The 24,625-nt window shown below is 42.9% G+C and overlaps 1 protein-coding gene and 1 long non-coding RNA gene across 2 annotated transcripts in view; one reads left to right on the top strand and one right to left on the bottom strand.

Moving 5' to 3' along the window:
- The first annotated feature begins 745 nt into the window (after positions 1–745).
- Positions 746–1,367, top strand: LOC143486093 (uncharacterized). The gene is made up of 3 exons (XR_013123129.1): positions 746–815; positions 917–994; positions 1,267–1,367. It is a non-coding gene; the product is annotated as an uncharacterized LOC143486093 (long non-coding RNA).
- A 12,787-nt stretch (positions 1,368–14,154) lies between these two features.
- The window catches only part of LOC143486076 (NACHT, LRR and PYD domains-containing protein 3-like), a 322,134-nt gene continuing 311,663 nt past the window's right edge, over positions 14,155–24,625 (bottom strand). The window contains exons 10-13 of the mRNA XM_076985870.1: positions 19,253–19,417; positions 15,234–15,280; positions 14,783–15,137; positions 14,155–14,716 (exon numbers count right to left, since the gene is read on the bottom strand). Coding sequence (XP_076841985.1) covers positions 14,500–14,716; positions 14,783–15,137; positions 15,234–15,280; positions 19,253–19,417 — 784 coding nt within the window. The 3' untranslated portion in view covers positions 14,155–14,499. The remainder of the gene's footprint in view (positions 14,717–14,782; positions 15,138–15,233; positions 15,281–19,252; positions 19,418–24,625) is intronic.

Genomic DNA, 24,625 nt, shown 5'->3' with positions numbered 1-24,625 from the left:
AAATAGTCAAATTTATAATAAGGGAATACCCGCATAAATCTCTTTGTCAAAGCAGATTTCGTAATAAACCGCATCTTGTTGTGTTTCAGCTTCCGTAGTTTCAGGAATCTGTCGCTCGCTGAATTTTTTTGTGAACGCGCGTGCCCGCGAGCACAAGAAACATGAATTGGAGGGGGAACTGAATCGGACACAACACCGGCGCCAGAACATATACGAATACGAATACTTTAATGTCATTGCACAATGTACATGTACACTTGTTCAACGAAAATAGGAATATACAGTGAGGGGGCGTCAGAAAATTTCGTTCTCCTACTTTAGAGTTAGCTACAGTAAATGATCAAATGTAGTGTATTTTTGAGAATAGAAAAAAAATTCTAATTGTCAGTGTAGTTTGTACTTGATTCTCTTTTTATCAAATAGTCAATTAATTTACTAATGTTAATTGCAGGTCTACAAGGAATGAACCCTCATCCGTGGTGAACAGAAATCTGAGTAACAGGACTGATTCAGTGGTTGAGAACCAGCCAACAATCCAGCCAATGATAGATGCAGCTGTAGACATCAGACTGCACTCAGGAGAAGATGCAGTGATTGAGAATAATAGAATACAACCTGACCCAGACAGTGTGGGTCCAGCACATTTTGGTATATTTGACAGTAATATGTCATTGTACTCTGGCTTTGATGATGGCGTCCGTACCTCATCAAGGCCTCTTGTTTCATCTCAGACCATCAGTGGTACCTTGATTCCAAACACAGCAGTGGCTTGCCCAAGTGAGTTTGCAGATGGCACAACATCATGCCAGTCTATGGTAAGTCTATTGACATTGAATTCTTAAACACAATACCATTTTTATTTGATAAAAGATTTACCAGTTCATTAAACTCTGATATTTATTTACTTTTTCTGAAGGATGACCCCTGGCACAATCTTACGAGACAAGCAACAGCTCTTGTATTGACAGCAAGAGAGAAACATCGTCTTTCACAGGTTTGTGGTCATGCAAAATTAGTTATTATTTTAGCATGTGGCTAGGTTATTTCATGACATTTTTCCCTAAACTGCAACAACCTTGAATGCATTTTCTTGAAGCTTATTAAACTCTCTTCCATTATTCAGATGAGGGATTTGAGATTTTAAAATATTTTTATCATACCATTATTAATCCTTGTCAAATAGGTGCACAATTATCTAAATGTAAATTTTCCCTTTTTATAGCAAACAACTAATGTATTTTATTCTCATTTCACTCTGTTTTTCAGAGTGGTGTGAATGATATCGTCACAGCAATGCAGCAGTATCAAGCCTCGTTGGTGACTAATCTGAGAAGTCAGCTAAAAAAGGTTTTCCAGCAACATCAAGGAAGTGGACTTGAAGAAGACATTTTGGCAGTGTTTGACCAGATTGAGGACCCCTTGCCTCTGTTTCAACCACCTACAGGCAGGATAGTGTGATAAAGAAAAAATTTAATTTTGTGGAGTCTGAGGAGGTTTCTGTTGGGTATACTGCTAGCATGTTAAAAAAAGGAAAAAAAAGATTAATCACTTCTGTGCCCAAATGCTTTCATTATGTTCCACTTTGGAACAGTTATTGTCCCATCCAAGAATTTTGGCAATGATAGCTGAGCAGCAGAATTACAGAAGTGAGTATTTGTATGACATCATAGATGGTGAACTCATGAAGTCTCACCCATTATTTTCCGTCCACCCTTCAGCCTTACAGATAATCCTGTACTCAGACGAAATTGAAATTTGTAACCCACTTGGGTGTCATGCCTCCAAAAATAAGTTGTTAATGTTCTATTATACTTTAGGAAACATTAATCCTAAATATCGTTCAAAATTTGCTGCCATTCGTCTGCTTGCCATTGCAAAGAAGAGCGAGCTTTCTGAAAGTGGTGTAGATGGAATCTTGCAAAGGCTACGTGAAGACCTAGTAAAACTACATGATGGAGTTAAAATTCAAACTAGTAATGGTGAACGTGAAATATTTGGAGCATTAGTTTCAATATGTGGAGATACTTTGGCTCAACATGAGCTTTGTGGGTTTAAAGAGGATGTCGGTTTTGCATTTAGTAAATGTAGGCAGTGTGAATGTTCATTTGAGGACATGCAAATTCATTTTGATGAGGGTAATTTTGAGGAACGGACATTTGAACGACACGTTCGACAGTGTAGTGAAATTGAGAAGGCAAACACAGAGTATCTCAGAAACAGCTTAAAAACAACATATGGTATAAACAGAAGAAGTAAACTTATTGATTTCCCAGCTTTTAATTTGATCCAACAAACACCCCAAGACATGATGCATGTAATTTTTGAAGGGATTGCTCCATTGGAAATTAAGTGTGTGTTGAAACGCTTAGTTCTTATGGGAGACTTAGACCTAGATCTTTTCAATGCTGAAGTAACTGGTTTCCCTTACTCTCCTGTTGATATTAGAGATAAACCAAGCCCTATTACCTATAGTACATTAGCTTCCAGTGACAATAAGTTAAAGCAGTCCTCGGGGCAAATGATTGTTCTGCTGAAAATTCTGCCATTTCTGATTGATACAGCAAAAGGTACTGAACCCTTTGCACTCATTCTTGAACTCATAGAGATAGTTCAAATTTTACTTGCTCCTGTCATTGGTCTACATACAGTTAACAAGTTAAAATCACTCATTGAACAGCACTTGAAGCATATGAAAAACGTTTTCCCAGATAACAACATCACACCAAAACAACATTATTTGATTCACACATCCCAAATTAAACTTTTGGGACCAATGGTCCGTCATATGTGCATGCGATTTGAAGCAAAACACAGGTTTTTCAAACAGTGGGCATCAAAAATAAATTTTAAGAATGTTTGTAAGTCTTTGATAAGGCATAATCAAATGTATGAATGTTGTCAGAATGTGGATAATTTTGATCACCCCATTTTTTCAAATGAATGCAATTTAGGACCAACATCAGAAATCAGGGGCGGACTGGGGAGAAAAAGTGGCCCGGGAGTTCCTGACAGACTGGCAAACTATATATATATATATATATATATATATATATATATATATATATATATATATATATATATATATATACAGGGGCGATTTTAGGATCTGGTCTTTAGGGGTGCCCAGCCCCCAGTGCTCACAGAGGCACAATACCAAAGTATTGCGCAGGTGCAGAGCAAGTTTTTTGCATAATATAATATTTTTAAAATGTGTTGATCCAGGGGGTGCTGAGCAACTTCACGGTGGTGCTCTAGCACCACTAAAAATACCCTAGCCTCGTCGCCCCTGTATATATATGTATATATATATATATATATATATATATATATATATATATATCAGTAGCGAACCATGACCTTTAAACCTGGGCCCGCTACCCCCCCCCCTCCCCCCCGAAATTTTTTTTTTCCTTTCTTAATAAACTAAATAAAGAAAAACTGAGACGACAGTACAGCTTTAAAAACGCAATAAACAATAATATCTGTACTAGATAACATCTTAAGCAAAATAAGTTTCCAAACAAAATAAGGTTCACAGCTCCGTGGTTCTCGGAAGCGGAATATGTAAACAACGCGCACGAGGACGTCAAAGGGATGAATCGAAACTAGCTAGCGATGGTGCTAACGACAGCTAGCGTCGCCACAGCGGGCGGAAATTATCATACAGTTAAGCCCGCCCACTAAGAGAGAAGATATGATTGGTCAATTTTGCTGTCATTTGAAACTGGTATTGCGCTGAATTATAACTGCCAGGCCCTCTGTAAACGAACAGCGGGCATCACAGTCCTGATAGGGGGAGACACAGGCTCACAGGCTTCCACTCAACCCCTCACCTTCCAACACAGATTGAATAGACACGGGTGAATATTTTATTTGCTTATATTTTTGTAATTGTTTAGATGTCGAATGTCAAACTGTAAGTAGATAAAATAAAATTGGATAATTATATATATCAATCAATCAATCAAATTTTATTTATATAGCGCTTTTTACAACAGTTGTTGTCACAAAGCAGCTTTACAAGTGCCGAGTCCTAGCCCCCAGTGAGCAAGCCAAGGGCGACAGTGGCAAGGAAAAACTCCCTAGTTTAATGCTTTAAGAATATTTTAGGCCCTCTGAGAGGGCGTAGAGGGCCCTGACGGTTCCCCACTGATATATATATATATATATATATATATATATATATATATATATATATATATATATTAGTGGTGGGACTTTAACGCGTTAATTTCGATTAATTAATTACAGGAAAATTAACGCACTAAAAAAATTTACGCATTTAACGCATGAGACACTTTTGCACCGTGAATGTTTCTCAGTGCACGAGTTCCAGACATACAGATTATATGGACGCACAATAAGATGAGCATGATGGAGATGAGTGAAGACGCTACGCTGGTGGATGGGAAATATAAATATAAGAAACGTCCAGATGGAAGTAAAAATAAATATAGTGTTATTTGCATTTTATGTAGGAAGGAGTTCGCTTATCACACGAGCACTTCCACCCTTCGTTACCACCTCAACGCAAAACATGTTGGTACTAATGCGCAGGTCAGTAATGATCACTTAGCTGATAAATGTATTCCTAGTACGATAGGGTGAACAAACGTCCGTATTTCACATCCTGTCCCGGGGTTTTTTTAAGTGAGGAAATGTCCTGGTTTTTAAATTACCTTCATTGGACCATTAAGACTGATTAAACCTAATCAAGACTGGATTAAACTTTCGCTAGTGACGCGCGCGACTCCGCACACCTCGCACGAGCGGCGGAGGCGTTTATACTGTAACGTTGGTTAAATACCAGGACAGTTTACTGTTGACAACTCGTCTCTTTTATTTAAACATTAATACAAGCGAACTCACTCAAGAAAAATAACCGAATCCTCTCTCTCTCACTCTCGCTCCTCGCGCACTTTTCCACTCGCACACACAACTTAACTTAAAGAAACAGTAACCCAATAATCCCTTAAGGATCATTACAATACTTTACGCATCACATTATTTGGTTATTGTGAAGAGTGCCCTAAATGTGGCTCTGACTGGGGATCACTGGACCTCTGTTAGCAACAAGAATTATCTTGGTGTGACAGCTCATATTATAGATGATGAATGAAAGATCCAGTCATTTGCTTTGAGCATGAAATGGTATTAAAAAACAACTGATTTACTTCACTTCTTCTTATTCTTCCAATATCATGAGCAAAGCTCCCAAAATTAAACATTTTTGGTCAGAATTTCCAGTGTTCTGAAAACTGTTTGCTTTGTTTTCTGCACTCATCTATTGGTCTGTGTAGTAGACTGGTGGAAAAATAAACAAGATGTTAAAGTTTATGCTTATGTTCATTGATTCATTCATCATTCAAACTTAAATTAATATTTCTCACGTTAAATATTGAAATGCGATTAAAATGCGATTAATTTCGATTAATTAATTACAACGCTTGTAATTAATTCGATTAATTTTTTTGATCGCGTCCCACCCCTAATATATATATATATATATATATATATATATATATATATATATATATATATATATATATATATATATATATATATATATATATATATATAAAATATTTAGGTTAGGTTAATTGCCTATTTATAGGTAGGCTTGGCATGCGATGGACAGCACTTTTGTGGCTTAATAATATAGAAATGTACAGGGGCGGTTTGACATCGGTTTGACTTTTATTAGAGTTAGCAAATAGGGATAGCCACAGTTTGTCATTACACATATACACCACAACAGGGGGCGCGAAAGAGACACACTGGTTCCGCCCCCAATGTCTGTCTCGTTACTGATTTCACATCAACAGTCCAATGGGAACACATGGTGTAAGTATGCCACTAAATACACTGACTTTCCCATTTAACTATAACAATGCATGACATCTCCCCCTTAAAACAGGTATTTCTTCCCCTCTCAGAAACGCAAATCTGCATAGTGTCCATTGCAAAGGATACTTTTCCAGCGAACATGAGAACATTTTTCCTTGAACATGTGTTGTATTTTCCCTTTCTTTTCTGTTTTTCCGCAAGCTGGAACAGTTGCTTATGAACAAACATAGTTTTTTAGCCAACCGGGTGGCTTGACCTGTCTCTTGGCCACAGTAGAATCAGGGATGGGCCGCTGTGTCAGTGGTTGCTCGGTGGACACTGGTGTTGAAGAAAGGTCTTTCCATATCGGTGCATCAGGGGCCACAGGTGGATTTGTAGCAGAAGATGTTTCCATGCTATCTCCTGTAGGCTCTGTGTCTTCAGATGAACACGGGGCACTTTGCAGATGTCTTCGATTCCTGCGTGTTATGGTGCCATTGTCTGTTCACCAGATACGATCTGGGCTCAGATGCTTTAGCGAGTACTGTTGCAGGCATATGCCATCTCCTTTCCCCATCTAGTTTGACTCCAATACTCTGTCCTGGCTGCAGAATAGGCAACGTGCGTACAGAGTGGCGCCGGTTATAGAAAGATCTGTATGCCTGTATATCGCTGATCTTTCTTGCGCACCTTATCATAATCAATGGCATGTGGCTTCAGATTTTTGTGAAGCAATGGAACGGTCATTCTAATCTGCTGTCCAATCATCAGCTCTGCAGGACTCATTAATCGGGGAAGCTCGGTAGCTCATGAGTGCCAGTTGAGGGTCAGGCTGTTGCAAGATTCGTTTTGCTGTGGCAACACTCCTCTCAGCTGCACCGTTACTTTGCGGGTAATGTGGGCTGGAGGTTATGTGGGTGAAATCATATACCTTTGTAAAGCTCACAAATTCTGCAGAGGTAAATTGAGTTCCATTGTCGTTTACCAGCTCATATGGGATTCCCCATCTGGCGAACATTGTCTATAGACAGCCTATCACCTGCTGGCTAGTGAGTGTCGGCTCACATTGAAATAGTGAGCTATTTCAATGTCACGCGAGTAGTAGTCTACGACAACCAGGAACTTGTTACCATCCTGCTCACATATATCTGCTGCTATTTTCTGCCAAGGGCCTTCTGGCAGTGGAGTAGTGACCAACGGCTCCTTCCTTTATGTGGGTTTATTTTGCTGACAGAATTTGCATATGTCAACTGTCCTGGTGATGTCATGTCCTATTCCCGGCCACCACACAGACATGTTAGCTCTTGCTCTGCACTTTGTGAGGCCCTGGTGACCTTCGTGTATCTTGCGTAGTACATCCTTCCTTTGCAATGCTGGAACGACAATTCTATCACCATAAAGCAAGAGTCCATCCACAACAGACAGGTGAGCCCACACAGCATGAAACTCATGCAGGGAGGGTGACAAGCGATATGCTGCCCTGGGCCAGCCTTATTGGATATACTTGCCCACCGCATTTAAATCAGCATCCTCTTGGGTGGCAGTACGGAATGAATCCAGCCTGTCTCTAGTCACTGGCTTGGTGCACATAATGACCTGTACATATGCTTTCACATCCTCTTCCGTGTCAGACACATTGCTTTCTGTGAGTGGGTTTCTAGACAGTGTGTCTGCTACTACTAGCTGCTTTCCTGGAACATGGACTGCTGTTACACTGAATCTCATCATATGCATTAACAGGCACTGGCATCGAAGTGGTGCTTTGTCAAGGTCATATGAATTTATTAGGGGGACAAGCGGCTTGTGATCTGTCTGGAGACAAAATCTGTCCATACCTTGTAGATATTTTGCAAACCTTTCACATGACCACACTCCGGCCAGGCACTCCTTCTCTATTTGGGAGTATCGCTGCTCTGTTTGGGTCAATGTTCGAGAGCAAAAAGCCACTGGATGCAGTTCTTCTCCCTGCTCTTGTAGTAGGGCAGCCCCAAGGCCATAGCTACTTGCGTCAGCACTCACCACAGTGGGCTTACTGCTGTCGTAGAATGCCAAGGAAGTTGCCAAAACTAGCATATCTTTAACCCAGTTAAATGCTAGTTCTTGGGCGTCACCCCACATCCACACTGTGTCACTCCTAAGCAGTTCAGTGATTGGGTGCAGGACAGCTGACAGTCCTGGAAGGAACCTGCCCAGGTAGTTCATCATGCCTAGCACTTGGCGCAGTTTAGTAATGTTTGTTGAACTCAGAAGATTAATTATGGCTTTGACTTTGCCAGAATCCGGTCTGATGCCCTTCTTCCCAATTATGTGTCCAAAGTATTGGATTTCTGTTTTCCCAAACTGGCATTTTTCTCGATTTAACTTCAGTCCAGACTCCTTTATTGTTAGCAGCACGGCCCTGAGATTTTTGTCATGCTCCTTGTAAGTGCAGCTTCTTCTTCTTTTAACTTCTTGCATTCAAGTCAATGACGCGAGACTTCGTTGAAGGTTTTCAAAATTTACTAAATGAAACATTTCTCATAAGACAACGTACAAACTCTTTCTTTTTCGCTATACAGCTTAGCTCCGTGTAGTCACGGTCAAAGACTGTTGTGCTGTGTCACTCCAGCGGCTACTGCAGCTTCAAGCCTAAAAATGACATCATGCATAAATTAACATTATTAGGCGAGACAATATTTAACAGTCAGTCTTATATTCAAACTCAAACATTACAAATAAATAAATTACAAATAAAGAAACTATATTCTGTACATAATGGCTCCAACACTCCTGTTTGTCTTTTCCATAGATTAAAATGTCATCCATCACTGGCACTGTGCCAGAATGACCCCTCAGAAGCGTACACATTTCTCTCTGAAATTTTTCGGGAGCTGACGTTATTCCAAACGGGAGCCGCTTGAAACAAAACCTGCCCACCGGAGTAATAAATGTTGTCAACTTCTGGCTGGAGGCCTCAAAGGGTATTTGCCAGAATCCACTTGATGCGTCAAGTGTGGAAAAAACATTAGCTCCAGACAGCTTTGGTGCTATGTCCTCTAGAGTAGGAAGCATGAATATCTCTCTTTTCACAGCTTCGTTCAGCCTTTTTAGGTCCACACATATCCTCACTTTCCCGTTCCTCTTCATCACAGGCACCATAGGTGCACACCAGTCTGTTGCCTTCTTAACTTCCTCAATAATGTCCAATTTTTGCATGCGTTTCAACTCCTCTTCTACTTTTGGTAGCATTGGAAAGGGCATGCGGTGGGGGCTGGTGAGGCTGTATGGCTTGGCGTCAGGTTTTAGCTCGATCTTAATCGTTTTGCAGTTTCGCAGGGCCTATGTCCCCAAACAGGTCATCTTCAATTTCAACTTCGTCTAGTGTCTGTACTAGCCCCATACTGTAAGCAACTTTACGGCTGAGCAGATTGTTTGAATATGGGCCCTTTACCACATAGACCCAAAAGGTGAGTCTGCCCCTTTCTTTGAGTGGAAGCCAGAAAATTGCCTAGACAGATCAACTGTCCACCAGGACTACACACGCTAGCCTTGATTGATTCTAGTTTGGGTTGCTGTGGTAACCTGGTAAACTCGTCCTCGGACATTACGGTAATATCTGCTCCAGTATCAATTTTGAAATACACAGCAGTGCCATTTAGCTGCAGCTCAACTTGCCAATCATCTTTAACGTCAGCATCATCTGAGATATGGCCTAAAAACCAGGAATCCTGACTGTTACTTAGCTCCTGGGTGACAGTGACCTCTTTAACAGCCTTCGTTTTGCACACTGCTTCGAAATGCCCAGTTTTATTGCACTTGCAGCATATTTTCCCCCATGCGGGGCATGCTCTAGGCTCATGCATACGTGCACACCTTGAACAGCTTCTCACGGTGCTGGCTTCACCTTGTTTTATGTGAGGTTTACTTTTCCCACTGGCATGTGACTTAAACGGCTTATTCTTGTGTCCCACTTGGTCCACGCACTGTGCTCTCATGCCTGCATTTTGAATTTTACCTAACTCTGCTTGGCCTGCCACCTGTATTGCCTTCTCCAGAGTGAGCTCAGGTTCTAGCTGGAGCTTCTCAAACAGAGCTTCGCTGTCAGACACCCCAATCACAATACGATCGTGTATGTGTTCATCTTTTTTTGCCCCAAATTTGCAGTGCTCAGTCATCTCATACAAACTCCTCACAAATGCCACCACACTCTCTTCACTCCGCTGTGTGCGTTTGTGGAAGCACGCGCGCTGGTGTATTATATTGCGACGCGGCACAAAATGGTCGTCAAACTTTTTCACCACAGCTCCATAGTAGTTAGCCTCTTCCTCTGCAGTAAATATAAACATACTGAAAATAGGCTCTGCTTCTTTGCCCATTGCATAGAGAAGAGAATTAACTTGTACATCACCGTCTTCATGGTCGAGCTTTGTTGCGGTCCGAAAGTGGGAGAAACGCTGTCTCCAGACAGGCCATGACGCCGGCTAGGTGAAATCAAAGGATTCAGGTGCGTGAAACTTCGACATTACAGCTCTTTATTCCTTTTCTTCCCTGAGGCACGTGAAGTCATCAATTCTGACACCATGTAATGATGCGTGACGAATTAATCCAGTCTTGGTTTGACTTTTATTAGAGTTAGCAAACAGGGATAGGCACAGTCTGTGTACTCTAATCTTACCACTTTTTTTGGTAACCAGTAATATAATGCGCTACTATTTCCAGTCCAGTAATCAGATTAAAGTTACTTATCCAAGTAACTGTGTGAATGAATGAGTGCGAACATTCATTCATTCATTCATTCATACTATTTTATTATCCCTAGTAAAAATATATATTTTTGCTTTCTTCTTGGCTCAGTTATGCTTTTGCGTCTGACCGTAGCGCTCGATTCCGCGTGCTGCGCGCGAACCTGTGGGAGCGCGAGCGCGTTCACGTAATTCTGTGCAGTGTTGTCCATAACGATATGTTGTAGTGTAAAGAAACACCCCTCAATAACAGGGGAAGGAACATTTACCTGACTACTTTTAATGTTGCATTGTGTTCCAGGTTTGAAAAGTGCTGGAATTTTGGCTAACATAGCCTACTTAAAAATGCTTGAAATTGTAATTGTATTTCACAACAAATAGCTGTCTGACTGAACGGTTCACTTGTATTACGTTAACAAATAAATTTACAAATAATATCGCGCAGCTACACAAACTTTGGAGGGGGGCGTGTGCCAGGGGTGCAGCAGGCTAGTGGGGAAGAGGGGAGAGCAAACAGTGCTACTGTTCAGTTGCATTATCAAAAAAGTTTCCCTCCTTTTCTTTTTTTCTCTCTCAGCTTTTCAGCGCCACCTTTACATTTCGTAGTTTGTTTAGACCCTGGCTTAGACTGCTCCATCTTTATGGCAATGCGGACTTATTTTTTCACGTTTCAGTAGTGTCAACCATGTCGAGGAGGGATCACATGATGAGTTAGACCCTCAGCAGTGTCAGTGTGCAACTGGTGTCTCTCTCTTGACTTATCACTCGTGGGATACAAACAACAAGATATAATTAATGTGGCATTAGTATGGACAAGGCTTTTCCAGTTTGTGACTACTTGTATTAATAAGTGACACAGCTGCTGTATATTTTCATAGTCCGGCCCGGATTTTCTGGGACAAGTTGTTTTTTTTTATCTCCGCTGCATACCGTCAGCCCGCATCAGCTGGCCCAGTCCGCGGTCCAACTCGTTCATGTGTTTACAGGATCAGTCCGCAGCCACGCACTGAGCAGGTTTGCCTGACTGGAGCGGGGGAGGTAATAACACTGTTATACAGCAGCGTGACTACGGGCCGGGGCCGCAGTGCGCGGCAATGGCTCCTCCACGGGCTGAGTTAAACCACCGGCGGCCCACTTACCCATCGGCCCACCAGGGAAATCCCCGGTACTAATGTATGCCAGTCCGCCCCTGCCCTGTTCTGAGCAAACGCGGGGTGGAATCAAGTAAGTGCTACATAAGAACTCGTTTGTAAGTTTGAAAGATAAGAAGGGTTTTGGGAAACCAGCGTAAAAACAGCGTTCTTAAAGTTACGTCGCTTTCGGGAAACTCGCCCCAGAAAGAAAGCAACGTCACTGCCAGGGAAATAGCATTCACTTTGGAATGTTTGCATTACTGTGGTGCTCATCGACTGGGGCAATTCTCACTAACATAAAATATAAAATTTGATTATAACGAACATGTACCTTACAAACAGAAAGAAAGTGTTGTCACTGCCAGCGAAATAGCATTCACTTTGGAATGTTTGCAAAGAGGGTGGAGGGGGAGAGCAGAAATTAGCTATATGCCAACTAGCTATCTGTCCACACAACTGAAAAGTATTCTAAATATACTCACAAATGAACACATGATGACAGAAATACTAATAGTGTCATGTATAGCTACGCCCCCCTCCCTTTGCTTTCACTCCAGTGTCTCTGTTCCTTGTGGCCCTGTTGTTCTTTGCCCGTTAGCCCCGCCTTGCTTGTCTGTAGCCCCGGTTTCTGTCTGTCTGCCACGCCCGTGTCATCATCGTCCTCACCTGTGTCTTGTTAGTTCTGTGTTCATATAGTCCCTGTAAATCCCCAGTCTGGTTATCTGTGGTTTTGTGCATTGTGCTGTTATCCTGTTCGTGAGTTCGCTCTTTTGTGCCTTCCGTTATCCGTTTATCTCTGCCTGTTCCATGTTTCTCCGTCTTGTTTAGTTGTCTTGTCCTAGTATGCTTGTGTACCTTTCCTGTTCTGGCTGCCCTCCCGGTTTGACCCACGCCTGTCCATTCGACCATGGTTTTGGTATTCCCTATAATAAATCTCCCTCTTCTCAGCGTTTGTGTCCGTCTCCTCGCTCCGCAGTGCGAGTTGCATTACAAATAGACACAAAATCTTGCCGCTCTCTCCCTGGAAGATGTTGAGGACGTGTTCTTATTTGGAACTTTGATCGCGGTGGCTCTGCTGATTGGATTAGGCATTGCCCTGGTGTATCGGAAAGTTGAGTGGAGTCAGCTATTGAGAGTCAACGTCAAGTGCCCCACATGATTGATGCGGTGGGAAGAGCTGTTGGAACGCAGACTGTGACTGCTGTGAGTGAGAATACTCACCCCCAACCTCACACCCAGTATAATTTAACTGTAGTTCAACAGTCCTTTACTGGGGCATCATAGCAAGCCGAAGAAAACTTAGCATTTTCAAGGTGGCGATATAAACATTATTTGAGAAAATACTTGAAGTTCCTGAATGTATACCAGACTGGGTATTTGATTTATTTAATTAAGAATTGTAACGTTCTGCATGGCGCAGAACAGGGAGGCGGACACAAACGCTGAGAAAAGCGAGATTTATTCATGGGAATATCATACTCATCGTCACTTAACCAGTCTGTGTTCAACACAGTCCAAAAAACAAGCAAAGACGGGCATGACAAAACAGAAACATGTAACAAGCAAAGACCGGGAAACCGACAACGGGCAATAGAACAATGAAACATCCAACATCCAAAACAACCGACGAGGGACAAGGGACACTCAGGGACTATATATACAGAACTTTAAACAGGGAACAGGTGAGGGCAACGGGGGTGACACGGGGGTGTGGTAACAAACGAGGAATCACTGAGACAAACGAGCGGGGCGGGATAAACAGGCACGGAACACTGACACAAGGGAATCCGGAGTGACAGCTAAGGGAGGGGCCGCGGCCATACGTGACAAGAATAGAGGTTTTATTGTTAAGTTTACTTCTGTTGTGAACAAACCAGTTGTCTCAGGTTGAAATAATTTAATTTAATTTGATAGATGTAAATGCACTTTATATAGTGTAACTGTTTACTTTTGCTTTTTTTTTTTTTTTTTACAAATATTTGGGATTTTAACGGATTTTCTCCTGCACTGGTCTGTTGATGTGCAATAAATATCAAAAGTTAAACACCTTTCTGATCTACTCATTTCAACTGACTGTGAAAACTGCTTTTTCAAAAAAATCCTTATTCATTGGCATATAACTTTTTTTAACTGTAATTCAAATAGTTACTTTCCCTGGTAACGAGTTACTTTTATTATAGAGTAATTCAGTTACTAACTCAGTTACTTTTTTGAACACGTAGTGAGTAACTATAACTAATTACTTTTTTAAGTAACGTTCCCAACACTGGAAATTAATTGTGCAAGAGCATATAGAAGTGTGTGTGTGTGTGTGTGTGTGTGTGCACATGTGAGTGAAGGATTGACAGTGAGAGATAAGCCAGAAAATTTGTTTTTTTGAAGGTTTTTTTAAAACTACACATTCCAAGTTATTAACTGTAGGTGTGTTTCTGTGTATATGTGATGGAAAATAACATTTCAAAGCAAAAATAAAAGCAAAATAATGTTTCTAATGTGTGCATGAGACATCTGTGAGGGGACAGAGGCCGCAGGAGCAGGATTAAAGCTGTCAAGTGTTTATTGCCCATGATACAAAACAAAGCAATAAGCAGCAAAAAAGCACAAAGTGGAACCTGTAAGCTCTTAAGGGCAGTGTAATGAAATGTGACAGGTGTGCTGAATTAGAAGGTGGGTGAGCTGGAATGAGGGAGTAAAGGAGAAAAAGAGAAGGAGAGAGGACAAATGGGAAAATTTTTTTTATTTTATCTGTTTATTGTCCAGTAATGTGTGCAGAGGAGTGTTACCATGGAGATACAGTTCTTCCAGTAGGACACAGGAGGTTATTCTAGCACACGCACTGAGGAGAAAAGACCGACCCAGAACCCTGCATAGAGGGGCTGAGTGAATGTGGAGTTGAATGTGTGTAAGTGTGTGAGTGTGTGTGTGTGAGAGGAGACGCTGTAGAAGGACAGAGTGCCGGCGGGCCAGTCCACATACACTCCTACTCTGTTAGAGTTGGAAGAGGAGACGGGGATGACAAAGGATTTATTATTGTGCCTGGCAGTGTAATTTATTATTGTGCCTGACAGAGACTGTTCATCATTGTCGTCATCAGTGCCTGACAGAGACTGTTCATCATCGTCGTCATCAGTGTAAGTGTTTTTACAGCAGTTCAGACTCCAGGATTTTTCATTCCGTCCAAACTCACAGTCAAAACCACGTCCTTTTCTGCTGATTCCTTTATATGTCACTGCTATTTCAACAGCATCTCCACTCCACTCAGCCTCCCAGTAACAGCGTCCACACACACTGTCTCCACACACACTCTCTCTACTCAACACATTCCCATAGTGCTCAAATCTGTCTTGATGATCAGCATACAACCACTCCTTTTTCACATGCGTCACCTTTCTGTTCCCCTCAGACAGAGTGAGACGTCTGTGTGCTATGTTTGGGTCCAGTGTGAACATATGCACATCTGCACAGAAGAAGACACATTAGGAGGAGACATTAGTGTGTGTGTGTGTGTGTGTGTGACCATATGTGTGCATTATAGTGATAACAAGGACCTTACACTTTCTTAGTCCTGGTTTGATTGTGAATTCACTTTCATTCTCCACCCTAAATAAGATAGTCAGACAAGCAGTTTTAGTCAGGTGTAGAAAATGTAAGTAAGAATGCTTTCAAAAACTGAGATATATAGATAGATAGATAGATAGATAGATAGATACTTTATTGACATTGCACATGTACAATGAAATTGAGCAGCAATCCCAAGGTGTTAGAGGTATACATATAGTAAAAAAAAAGCTGTCCTCAGCTGATGTGAGGAGACCTCTACTCAGAGTAAACCCACGGAAAGCCCCTGGACCAGACAGTATACCTGGCAGAGTGCTCAGAGGATGTGCAGAACAGCTCACAGATGTTCTCACAGACATTTTCAACATCTCTCTGAGCACTGCGGTCATGCCTACGTGCTTCAAGATGTCCACCATTGTTCCTGTGCCGAATAAGTTCCCAGTGTCCTGCCTCAATCAATACCGTCCCATTGCACTTACTCCCATTATCATGAAGTGCCTTGAGAGGCTGGTCATGAGGCACATCAAAAACCAGCTCCCTCCTTCACTGGACCCACTGCAGTTTGCGTATCATCCAAACCGATCAACAGACTATGCCATCTCAATCACACTCCACCTGGCTCTCAACCACTTGGACAACAAAGACTGTTACATTCAAATGATGTTTATCAACTTCAGTTCAGCATTCAACACCATCATTCCTCATCATCTGATCGAAAAACTGAGACTGTTGGGCCTGAACTCCTCCCTCTGCAATTGGGTCCTGGACTTCCTGACTGAGAGACCACAATCAATCAGGATTGGAAACAGCATCTTCAGCACCACCACACTGAGCACCGGTGCCCCCCAGGGCCCCCCAGGGATGTGTGCTCAGCCCACTGCTGTTTACTCTGCTGACCAGAGGTGGGTTACATTTACTCCGTTACATTTACTCAAGTAGCTTTTTGGACAAAAATGTACTTGTAAGAGTAGTTTTAATATGAACGACTTTTACTTTTACTTGAGTAAATATGTGCTGAGAAAAACGCGACTTTTACTCTGTTACAATCAGATTTGCGTCGCGCTACCGTTACTTTCGTTTTGTAAATAATTCGTCTTTTCAGTGAGAAGACTGACCAACGTCTCGTCACCTGAGTATGAGTGACCAATCAAATGAAGCCGGTCAGTCACGTGATCACATAAGCAAACGTTTTCCACCGGTAGCAAGAAAGTGACAGAAAAACCTACCGAACATCCCTGACCTCACATACAGCCAATGTTCACATTACAAACGTGTAAAAGGACGTTAATAAAAGTTAATGCGCTGTCAGTTGTGTCTGATAAAACGTGTGGACATTTCAGCCTACAAGAACTCAACATCAAATTTGAGGAAATACTATGCGATAAGTTTGCCGTGTGTATAATTTTGTGTAATGCTAGATCTCTGAGGCATAACGTTTGTATGATGTAATTATTAAATGTAATGCAGTGCAATACTAAAAACCAGTTCACATTCTGAGTGTACACACTAGCAATAGCCTATATGATGATTTAGTTGAACCAAAGTTTGCTACAAATTGATTCAGTTGGCGTCAAGTTGTAGCTACACGCAGGGGCGATTTTAGGATCTGGTCTTTAGGGGTGCCCAGCCCCCAGTGCTCACAGAGGCACAATACCAAATTATTGCGCAGGTGCAGAGCAAGGTTTTTGCATAATATAATATTTAAAAAATGTGTTGAGCCAGGGGGTGCTGAGCAACTTCACGGTGGTGCTCTAGCACCACTAAAAATACCCTAGCCTCGCCCCTGGCTACACGTATTGGCTGACAGTCTCATCAGTTAGTGCCTTTGTGGAACACATTAAAGTTACACAGGCCTAATAATTAGGAACAAACAAAAATACAAAATTTATAATAAATACATTTTATATATGTAACGCGTTGCCGCCGATCACGGCGGTGACGCGTTGGTTTAAACGTGGTGAGAACCCAAACGCTAACCAAAAATAAAACGGCAAAAAGACAGCCAACTGAAACCTCCGCAGATGCGGGAAAAACGAAAATAAAACTCAAGGGTAACAACAGAAGGATAACACGGAGGAACTCGACGTGTACAGGTAAGTAAACAAACAAAAAACACGCGGAAAGAAATACAACGCGTCTAATAAGGGAAAAACAGGAAAACGAAAAACACACGGAGAAACCTCAACGTGTCAGAAGGAGAGGAGAAAAATACACAAAATAAAAGACGAAGCTTTGGTACAAGACCAGCGGCTTCTTACCAGGTTACCTGTCAGACTGTCAACCAGAACACTGGAGGACAACCGACGAAGAACAGAGGGAGAAGACAAAAAAAAGCAAAACCAACCTGAGAACACTCAGGGGGAAAACGAGAGAAAGAGAGCAACGAAATCGTAGTAAGAAGAAGAGAGAACTTGGCTTAGGCTGTAAGAGTGCGTGACAACAGACAACTTCAGCAATGCGTTGCTGAAGTCGCCTGCTTTAAATAGGCAGCCGAACAGGTGTAACCTATCGGGCTTGATTGCCCCTGGTACCAGCTCGCGGGCTCCGCCTAGTGGCGGCAGGAGGCACGTGCCTGGGTTCAACCCTGACAATATATTATATTTATTTTTAATAAATTATTTTTGTTATCATTAAAAGTCATTGTTTCCAGTAATTCAATTTCCCATGATGTAATTTATTGACACGAGACAGTACTCATGCATTTGAGTAGCTTTTTATCAAAGTACTTTTTTACTTTTACTCAAGTAAATATTTGGATGCATACTTTTACTTTTACTTGAGTAACATTGTTGAATACTCTACCCACCTCTGCTGCTGACTCATGACTGTACTGCAAAAGTACAGCTCAAACCACATCATCAAGTTGGCTGATGACACAACCATAGTTGGCCTCATCAGCAAGAATGATGAGTCAGCATACAGGGAGGTGCAGTGGCTAACAGACTGGTGCAGGATTAACAACCTATGTGGATAAAACCAAAGAGATGGTTGTTGACTTCTAGAGGTGTGCCAAAAAATCAATTCACATATCAAAAATCGATTCTCATTTACTACGATTCAGAATCGATTTTAACTGTCCCAAAATCGATTCTAAATCGTGGTGAATTGTGGCCCCCAAAATCGGAATCGAATCGTGAGATAGTAAACGATTCCCACCCCTATTGACTTCAGAAGAAGACCATGAAACCACCACCCGCTGAACATCAACGGCTCTGCTGTGGACATTGTGAAGAACACCAAGTTCCTCTGTGTCCACATCGCAGAGAACATCACCTGGTCCCTCAACTCCAGCTCCATAACAAAGAAAGCCCAGCAGCGCCTCTACTTCCTGCGGAGACTGAGGAAAGCACACCTTCCGCCTCCCATCCTCACCATGTTCTACAGAGGGACTGTAGAGGGCAACCTGAGCTTGTGCATGACTTCTGGTTCGGGAGCTGCAACATCTCGGAGTGCAAGACCCTACAGCGGATAGTGAGGACAGCCGAGAATATCACTGGAGTCTCTCTCCCCTCCATCAGTGACATCTACACCACACACTGCATCCGCAAAGCCACCAGCATTGTGGAAGACCCATCCCACCTATTACACAGACTCACTTCACTCTGATGCCATCTGGAAAAAGGTACAGAACCATCTGAGCCTCCAGTTCCAGACTCTGCAACAGTTTCGTCCGCCAGGCAGTCATGCTCCTTAAATCTCTCAGAGACGGAACTGACAGCCCCCCACCCCACCCCACCATGCACCAACACTGATCTGACCCCACCCATGCAAAAAAAGACTGCACTGAACCCCACCTTCCACCACCCCCCCCCACACACACAGCATACAATGACTGAAATGTCTCCATCCCCACCAGAACTGTTTGCTGCTCTCCCCAGGATCTATTAACTCTACCTCAGAACTCACCACTCACACTACATTGCACTGTACCAGCACTACACTGTCATTTCTGTCAATTGTCTCTGGTCTGTTGTGTTTATTGTATTTACAAACACACACTATTTCATTTCATACCTGAGTGTCTCCAGTGTGTCCTCCCATCTAGCAGAGAGTAGCTTAATTCCTGACTCTCCTGGGTTGTTGTAGGTCAGATCCAGTTCTTTCAGGTGTGAGGGGTTTGACCTCAGAGCTGAAGCCAGAGAAGTACAGCCTTCCTCTGTGACCAGACATCCAGACAATCTACAGAATGGAGGGAAAAAGAAGAGAGAGAGAGAGAGAGAGAGAGAGAGAGAGAGAGAGAGAGATGTGTTTCCAGTTCAGTCTGCATGGAGCAGCTAGAGATGCTGGGAACTGTAGTGAAGGTTCCCCTACTCTCATCTCCAAGATGGCGTCCTCCATGCAGACGGCTTTGTTCATTCTTCACCACATCACTGCTGGTTATGTTATTTTAGCTCTTATGTTTATTATCACTTTTCAGACCTCTAGTGCAGTCAGAAGAACCCTAACAGAGATTTGGAAATAACTGCTGAACTTAAAAAGTAACCTGACCTGAACTGTGTCATCTATCTAATGACGGCAGACCAGCCCTGACCTCAGAGGGAAAAAGCCAAAATAGACTGGATCACAGACTCCATGAGGGTGATATGAGGGGCCAACGTCCAAAAGTGGGACTTGTGCTTACAGCCCAACACCATGCAGGGCGATTGGCATTTGCCAGAGAACACCAAGATTGGCAGATTCATCATTGGCGCCCTGTGCTCTTCACGGATGAGAGCAGATTCACACTGAGCACATGTGATGGACGTGACAGAGTCTGGAGACGCAGTGGAGAACGTTCTGCTGCCTGCAACATTCTCCAGCATTTGTCAGTGTTCACGCCCCTTATGTTCAGTCTCTGCCTTGTCTCATTAATTTCACCTGTTCATAGTTTAGTTCCTTGTTTAATTAATGTATTCAAACCTGTGTTTGTCTTCCTGGCTGTCGATTATTGTGTGCTTTCCGCCTTGTGATTTGTTATTCCTTGTTTTTATCGTTCATGTTTAGCTTGGTTTCGCATACGTTTAGCTTCATGTTATGTTATTTCTACGTCAAATTTTAGCCATATCAATTTAGTTTTTTTTTTTTTTTTTACATAATTCCAGATTGTACTTGGATAGTATAAAACAAATAACTTCTAAATTTTAACCCAGAGGTTGGCTGACTATCCATCCATACATACATCTATTTATCCATCAGATATAAAGATATGGAAATGAGAGAGTATTGGTTAGCATGTCATTAGCGCCTTTGCACAGGCCGAGGTGAAGGTCCACAAATTTACACCTGTTGAAGATGGGTGGGGTGTGGTCTTCTCCAAGCTGGGATAAAAACAGACACACAAACACAGGTGAGTCATTTCATATATTTTTCCTGTTCTGCGAGGAAGACACTGACACTACGATGGCACACAAGAGGATTTACACTCCTTTGACAGCTTTGGCTCTTTTGAACGCAATGGATGACTGCGATTCCGATGGAGGAGAGGAACTTTCTTTTAGTGCTGAAGACTCAGATCTGGCACTTTCAACTGGTGCAGATATGAGTGGAGGTGAAAGATACATCTTGCTGATGCGCTGGGACACATCATCAGTGATGTATCCTGGGGTCACTGGGTGTTTCGGGTCTTTCAACATCAGACACCCTCGCCCAGGCGACCCGACCGGAGTTGATCAGACTCCGGTCTTTGTCCCAGCAGCATTCGTCCATGGACCAGCCCTCTTGATCCAAAGCCATCTTGTGGCTCTTTCTGCAGCTTCAGTTGCAGACCTGATGACTTTCCTCTTTGCCTCACTGGGGAGGCCCAGCATGGTGAGGACTTTATAAAGGGACCGCCCTGCAAATCCTCGGCATCCCACCTCCAGAGGTTCACAGTATGTCCTCTAGCCTTTGCTCCTACACTCCTCCACCAGCTCCTGGTACTTGGCACGCTTCCTTTCATTTGCATCCTCCATGCGTTCTTCCCAGGGCACTGTCAGTTCCAGAATGATCAACTGCTTGGTGGAATCAGACACAATGAGCATATCTGGTCGGAGCCGAGTCGATGTTATTCTTGCTGGAATCTTTAGCTGCTTGCCCAGGTCCACTTCCAGCTGCCAATCTGTGGCAGTGGTAAGGAGACCTGAACTGGCCTCTGCTTGAATATTGGGCTTCTCTCCAGCTCTGTGGAACCTGATGGACTTAGGCTTGCAGTGTCCCTTGATGCTCTTAATGGCCTTGGCTATACTCTCATCAACCGCCTTTAGCACCTGGTCGTGGCGCCAGCGATAACGCCCCTCTCCAAGTGCTTTCGGGCAACTACTGAGGAGGTGTTCCAGGGATCCCCGTCCTGGGCACTGGGGGCAGGATGGTGACTCTACTTTGCCCCAGACATGGAGGTTGGATGGATTAGGTAGGACATCATCAACCGCCTGGACTAAGAACCTGATGTTAAGGGAGTCTGCTCTCCAAATGTTGGACCAGGTGATCTTCCTTTGCAGAACATTTTCCCATTTAGTCCAGGCTCCTTGTTGTCCCATTCCCACCATCGTGCTGGCTTGTTCTTCTTCTACGCCTGCCCTCACTTCTTCCTGGATGAGCTGTTGCCGCTGTTTTCCCTGGGCCTTGTCCACCCTGATAGATGGTAAATAGCCAATACCTGCACGCCCTGATGCTATGGACCCAACCAATGCCTTTTGCCTCAGACGTGACTCTGCCATTTCCAGAGCCTCGTCTGCCCTCCATTTCTGGCCTGTCCGCACCTGGACGCCAGCTAACGCCACCTTCTCATCCCTAGATTCCCTGTACTACAGAGCTTCTCGAGTTCTGGTCACCATAAACTCCTCAGTGAGTCCTCTGAATGGAAGCTGCAAAATATTACTACTGCCATACAAGGCAGCACTGCTCAGGCTTCGGGGTAGGCCAAGCCATCTTCGTAAGTAGCTGCTGATCTTTCTCTCCATGGCCTCTACAGTTGTAATAGGTACTGCATAAACTAGCAGAGGCCACAGGACAATTGGATGAAGAAAACCTTAGCCCTCCACAAAAGAAGTGTTCTGTTGCTAAGCATGTCAGTAGGCCTGCAACAAACATAAATGCAAAATATGGCACCACTTGGGAAAATACAGATGTTGTACGCATTCGTGGACACGACAACACCACTTTTACATACAGTGAAATCGCAGGACCTACAAAGCATGCCACTGTAATGTAAAACTCTTTTTGTAGATGTATAGAAGAAAAATACCGAGGTGAATTTTGCCTGCTATATTTCCTCTTTTTGTAGATATGTATAGAAAAAAGCATTGAACTGATTTTGGCCAGCTATATTTTCTCTTTTGTAGATATATTGAAGAAAAGTACTGAAGTGCATTTTCCCTGACATATTTCCTCTTTCTGTAGATGTATATGTGGCGGGGAGTGGCAGGTCACGAGATGTGCCTCGTGACCAAGAATTAACTATGTATTAATGTAACGCAGCTCGCGCTGCGGAGCAAGGGGACGGACACAAATGCTGAGAAGAGCGAGATTTATTAAAGGACATTCCATATTCATCGTCGCTGAAACAATCCGGGGTCATAATAGGAGGGCAGTCAGAGTAACAGGAGTAAATGGGCATGATGAACACAAGAAAACACAACCAGGGAAACACAGAGAACAAGAAATAAACGGGCGATAAGCAAACAAAACTAGGAAGTAACAACGAACAAACCATGAACAACCACAACAGCCAAGAGAGAACGAAACAACCAAAACAACCGACGAAGGACAAGGGAGACTCAGGGGCTAATATACACAGGACTGAAACAAGGAACAGGTGATGACAATGACACAGGGGCGTGGTAATTAACAGGGAATCACGGAGACATGAACAGGCAAGGAACACAGACACGAGGGAACCCGGAGTGACAGCTAGGAGAGGGGCCGTAGCCATACGTGACAATTAAATTTAAGGAATTTACAAATGACTACGCCACCCAGGGAGTTCCACCTTGAGAAGTATATCAGCACACAGGTTCATTGAGACCAAAAAGGCAGAGAAAGATAAATACACAATAACACAAAGCTTTATTGACACAATTCCAAAACATTCAAACACACATCTATAAGAAATGGATATGAATCTTAAAACAAAGCGATTTATTACAACCTTAATTTAAAACAACCACTAATAAGTATTCATTACTAATTCAACCAACCCCATTTACGCTTACCCCAGCCCTAAAAAGGCATAAAGGCACAGAGTGCCACAACAAAAACCACTACACACAAGTGCAAAACTCCAATTAAACAAAGTAAAGAAAGGAAAAACAGTGAAAACAGCAAACCAAAGAAAATCCAGTCTCTTCGCACTCAGTGTCTGCAGCTCATGAAACAAACTTTAAAAGGAAAACACAACAGTAAATCCAAATATAACAAAACAATAAAAAATAAAATTACAACCTAAGGTACAAATAATAATAATGGTAATAAAACGAATAGTACTTATAATGATAACAATAGCACTGCCTTAAAGATAAACACCCTGACCGTGGCTTGCCGCCCTGCGATTACACACGCTTCGCTAGAAGTAGTCGGCTGCTCCCTTCCAGCCAGGCCATTAAAGAAATACCAAACCAAATAATTAAAAACCAAATTCAGCAGACCGTGCTGACAATGACACAATCGCTACAGTTCTGAGGCAAAACGGCAGCTCCTACACCAAGGCAGGCTGCAATTACGCACAAACTGCAGGTGCTCTGATCCAATCGCGCTAGCTGGATGCACAATCACGTCGCAACACTGCGCAGAAACCTTTTAGTTTAGGGAGCCAGTCACCACCGGCTAATAGCACTGCAATCAACACAACACGCAAATGAACATACCGAATACTGATATTACCTGAGGGTTGCAATCACTGGATACAGGCCAAGGGATTCACGAGACGCAGTATTAGCTAAATAAAAGAATATTTCTCAAACTACTAGACGACAAAAGCCAACGCAAGTAGCAACCTGCTCCTACCTTGCACTGAAGCAACGACCGGGAGGGGTAGGGGCACAAAGGCAGATTCCTTAGGTCTCCACCCTTTTAAGCAAAACGCATTCAAATTACAAACCAACTTCCGACATAATTTACCCTTAAATAGGGTGACCATAATTTAATTTGGGAAAACCAGGACACTTTGTGTGTAAGTTGTTGAGCGGGTGGGGGGGGAAGGGGGGGGGGGATGTAACAATCTGCTTTAAAATTAATTCTCCCGTCTCTCCCGGATCCGGACCGCGGTCCGCCAGTTGAGTACGATGAGGCTCAACTGATGAGGCTCAGGGATTCCGTGTCATGCAGTGCCGTGCTCAGGGTCCTAGTGCCTGTATAATTAATGGCCCGATGAAGGTAATTTAAAAACCAGGACAAAAAAAAAAATGGGACGCCGGACGTGAAATACGGACATGT

Source organism: Brachyhypopomus gauderio, unplaced genomic scaffold (assembly GCF_052324685.1).
Source record: "Brachyhypopomus gauderio isolate BG-103 unplaced genomic scaffold, BGAUD_0.2 sc44, whole genome shotgun sequence".
Lineage (NCBI taxonomy): Eukaryota > Metazoa > Chordata > Actinopteri > Gymnotiformes > Hypopomidae > Brachyhypopomus > Brachyhypopomus gauderio.
Note: the sequence above shows the minus strand (reverse complement) of the source record. Positions and strands in the feature narration are given on the sequence as shown.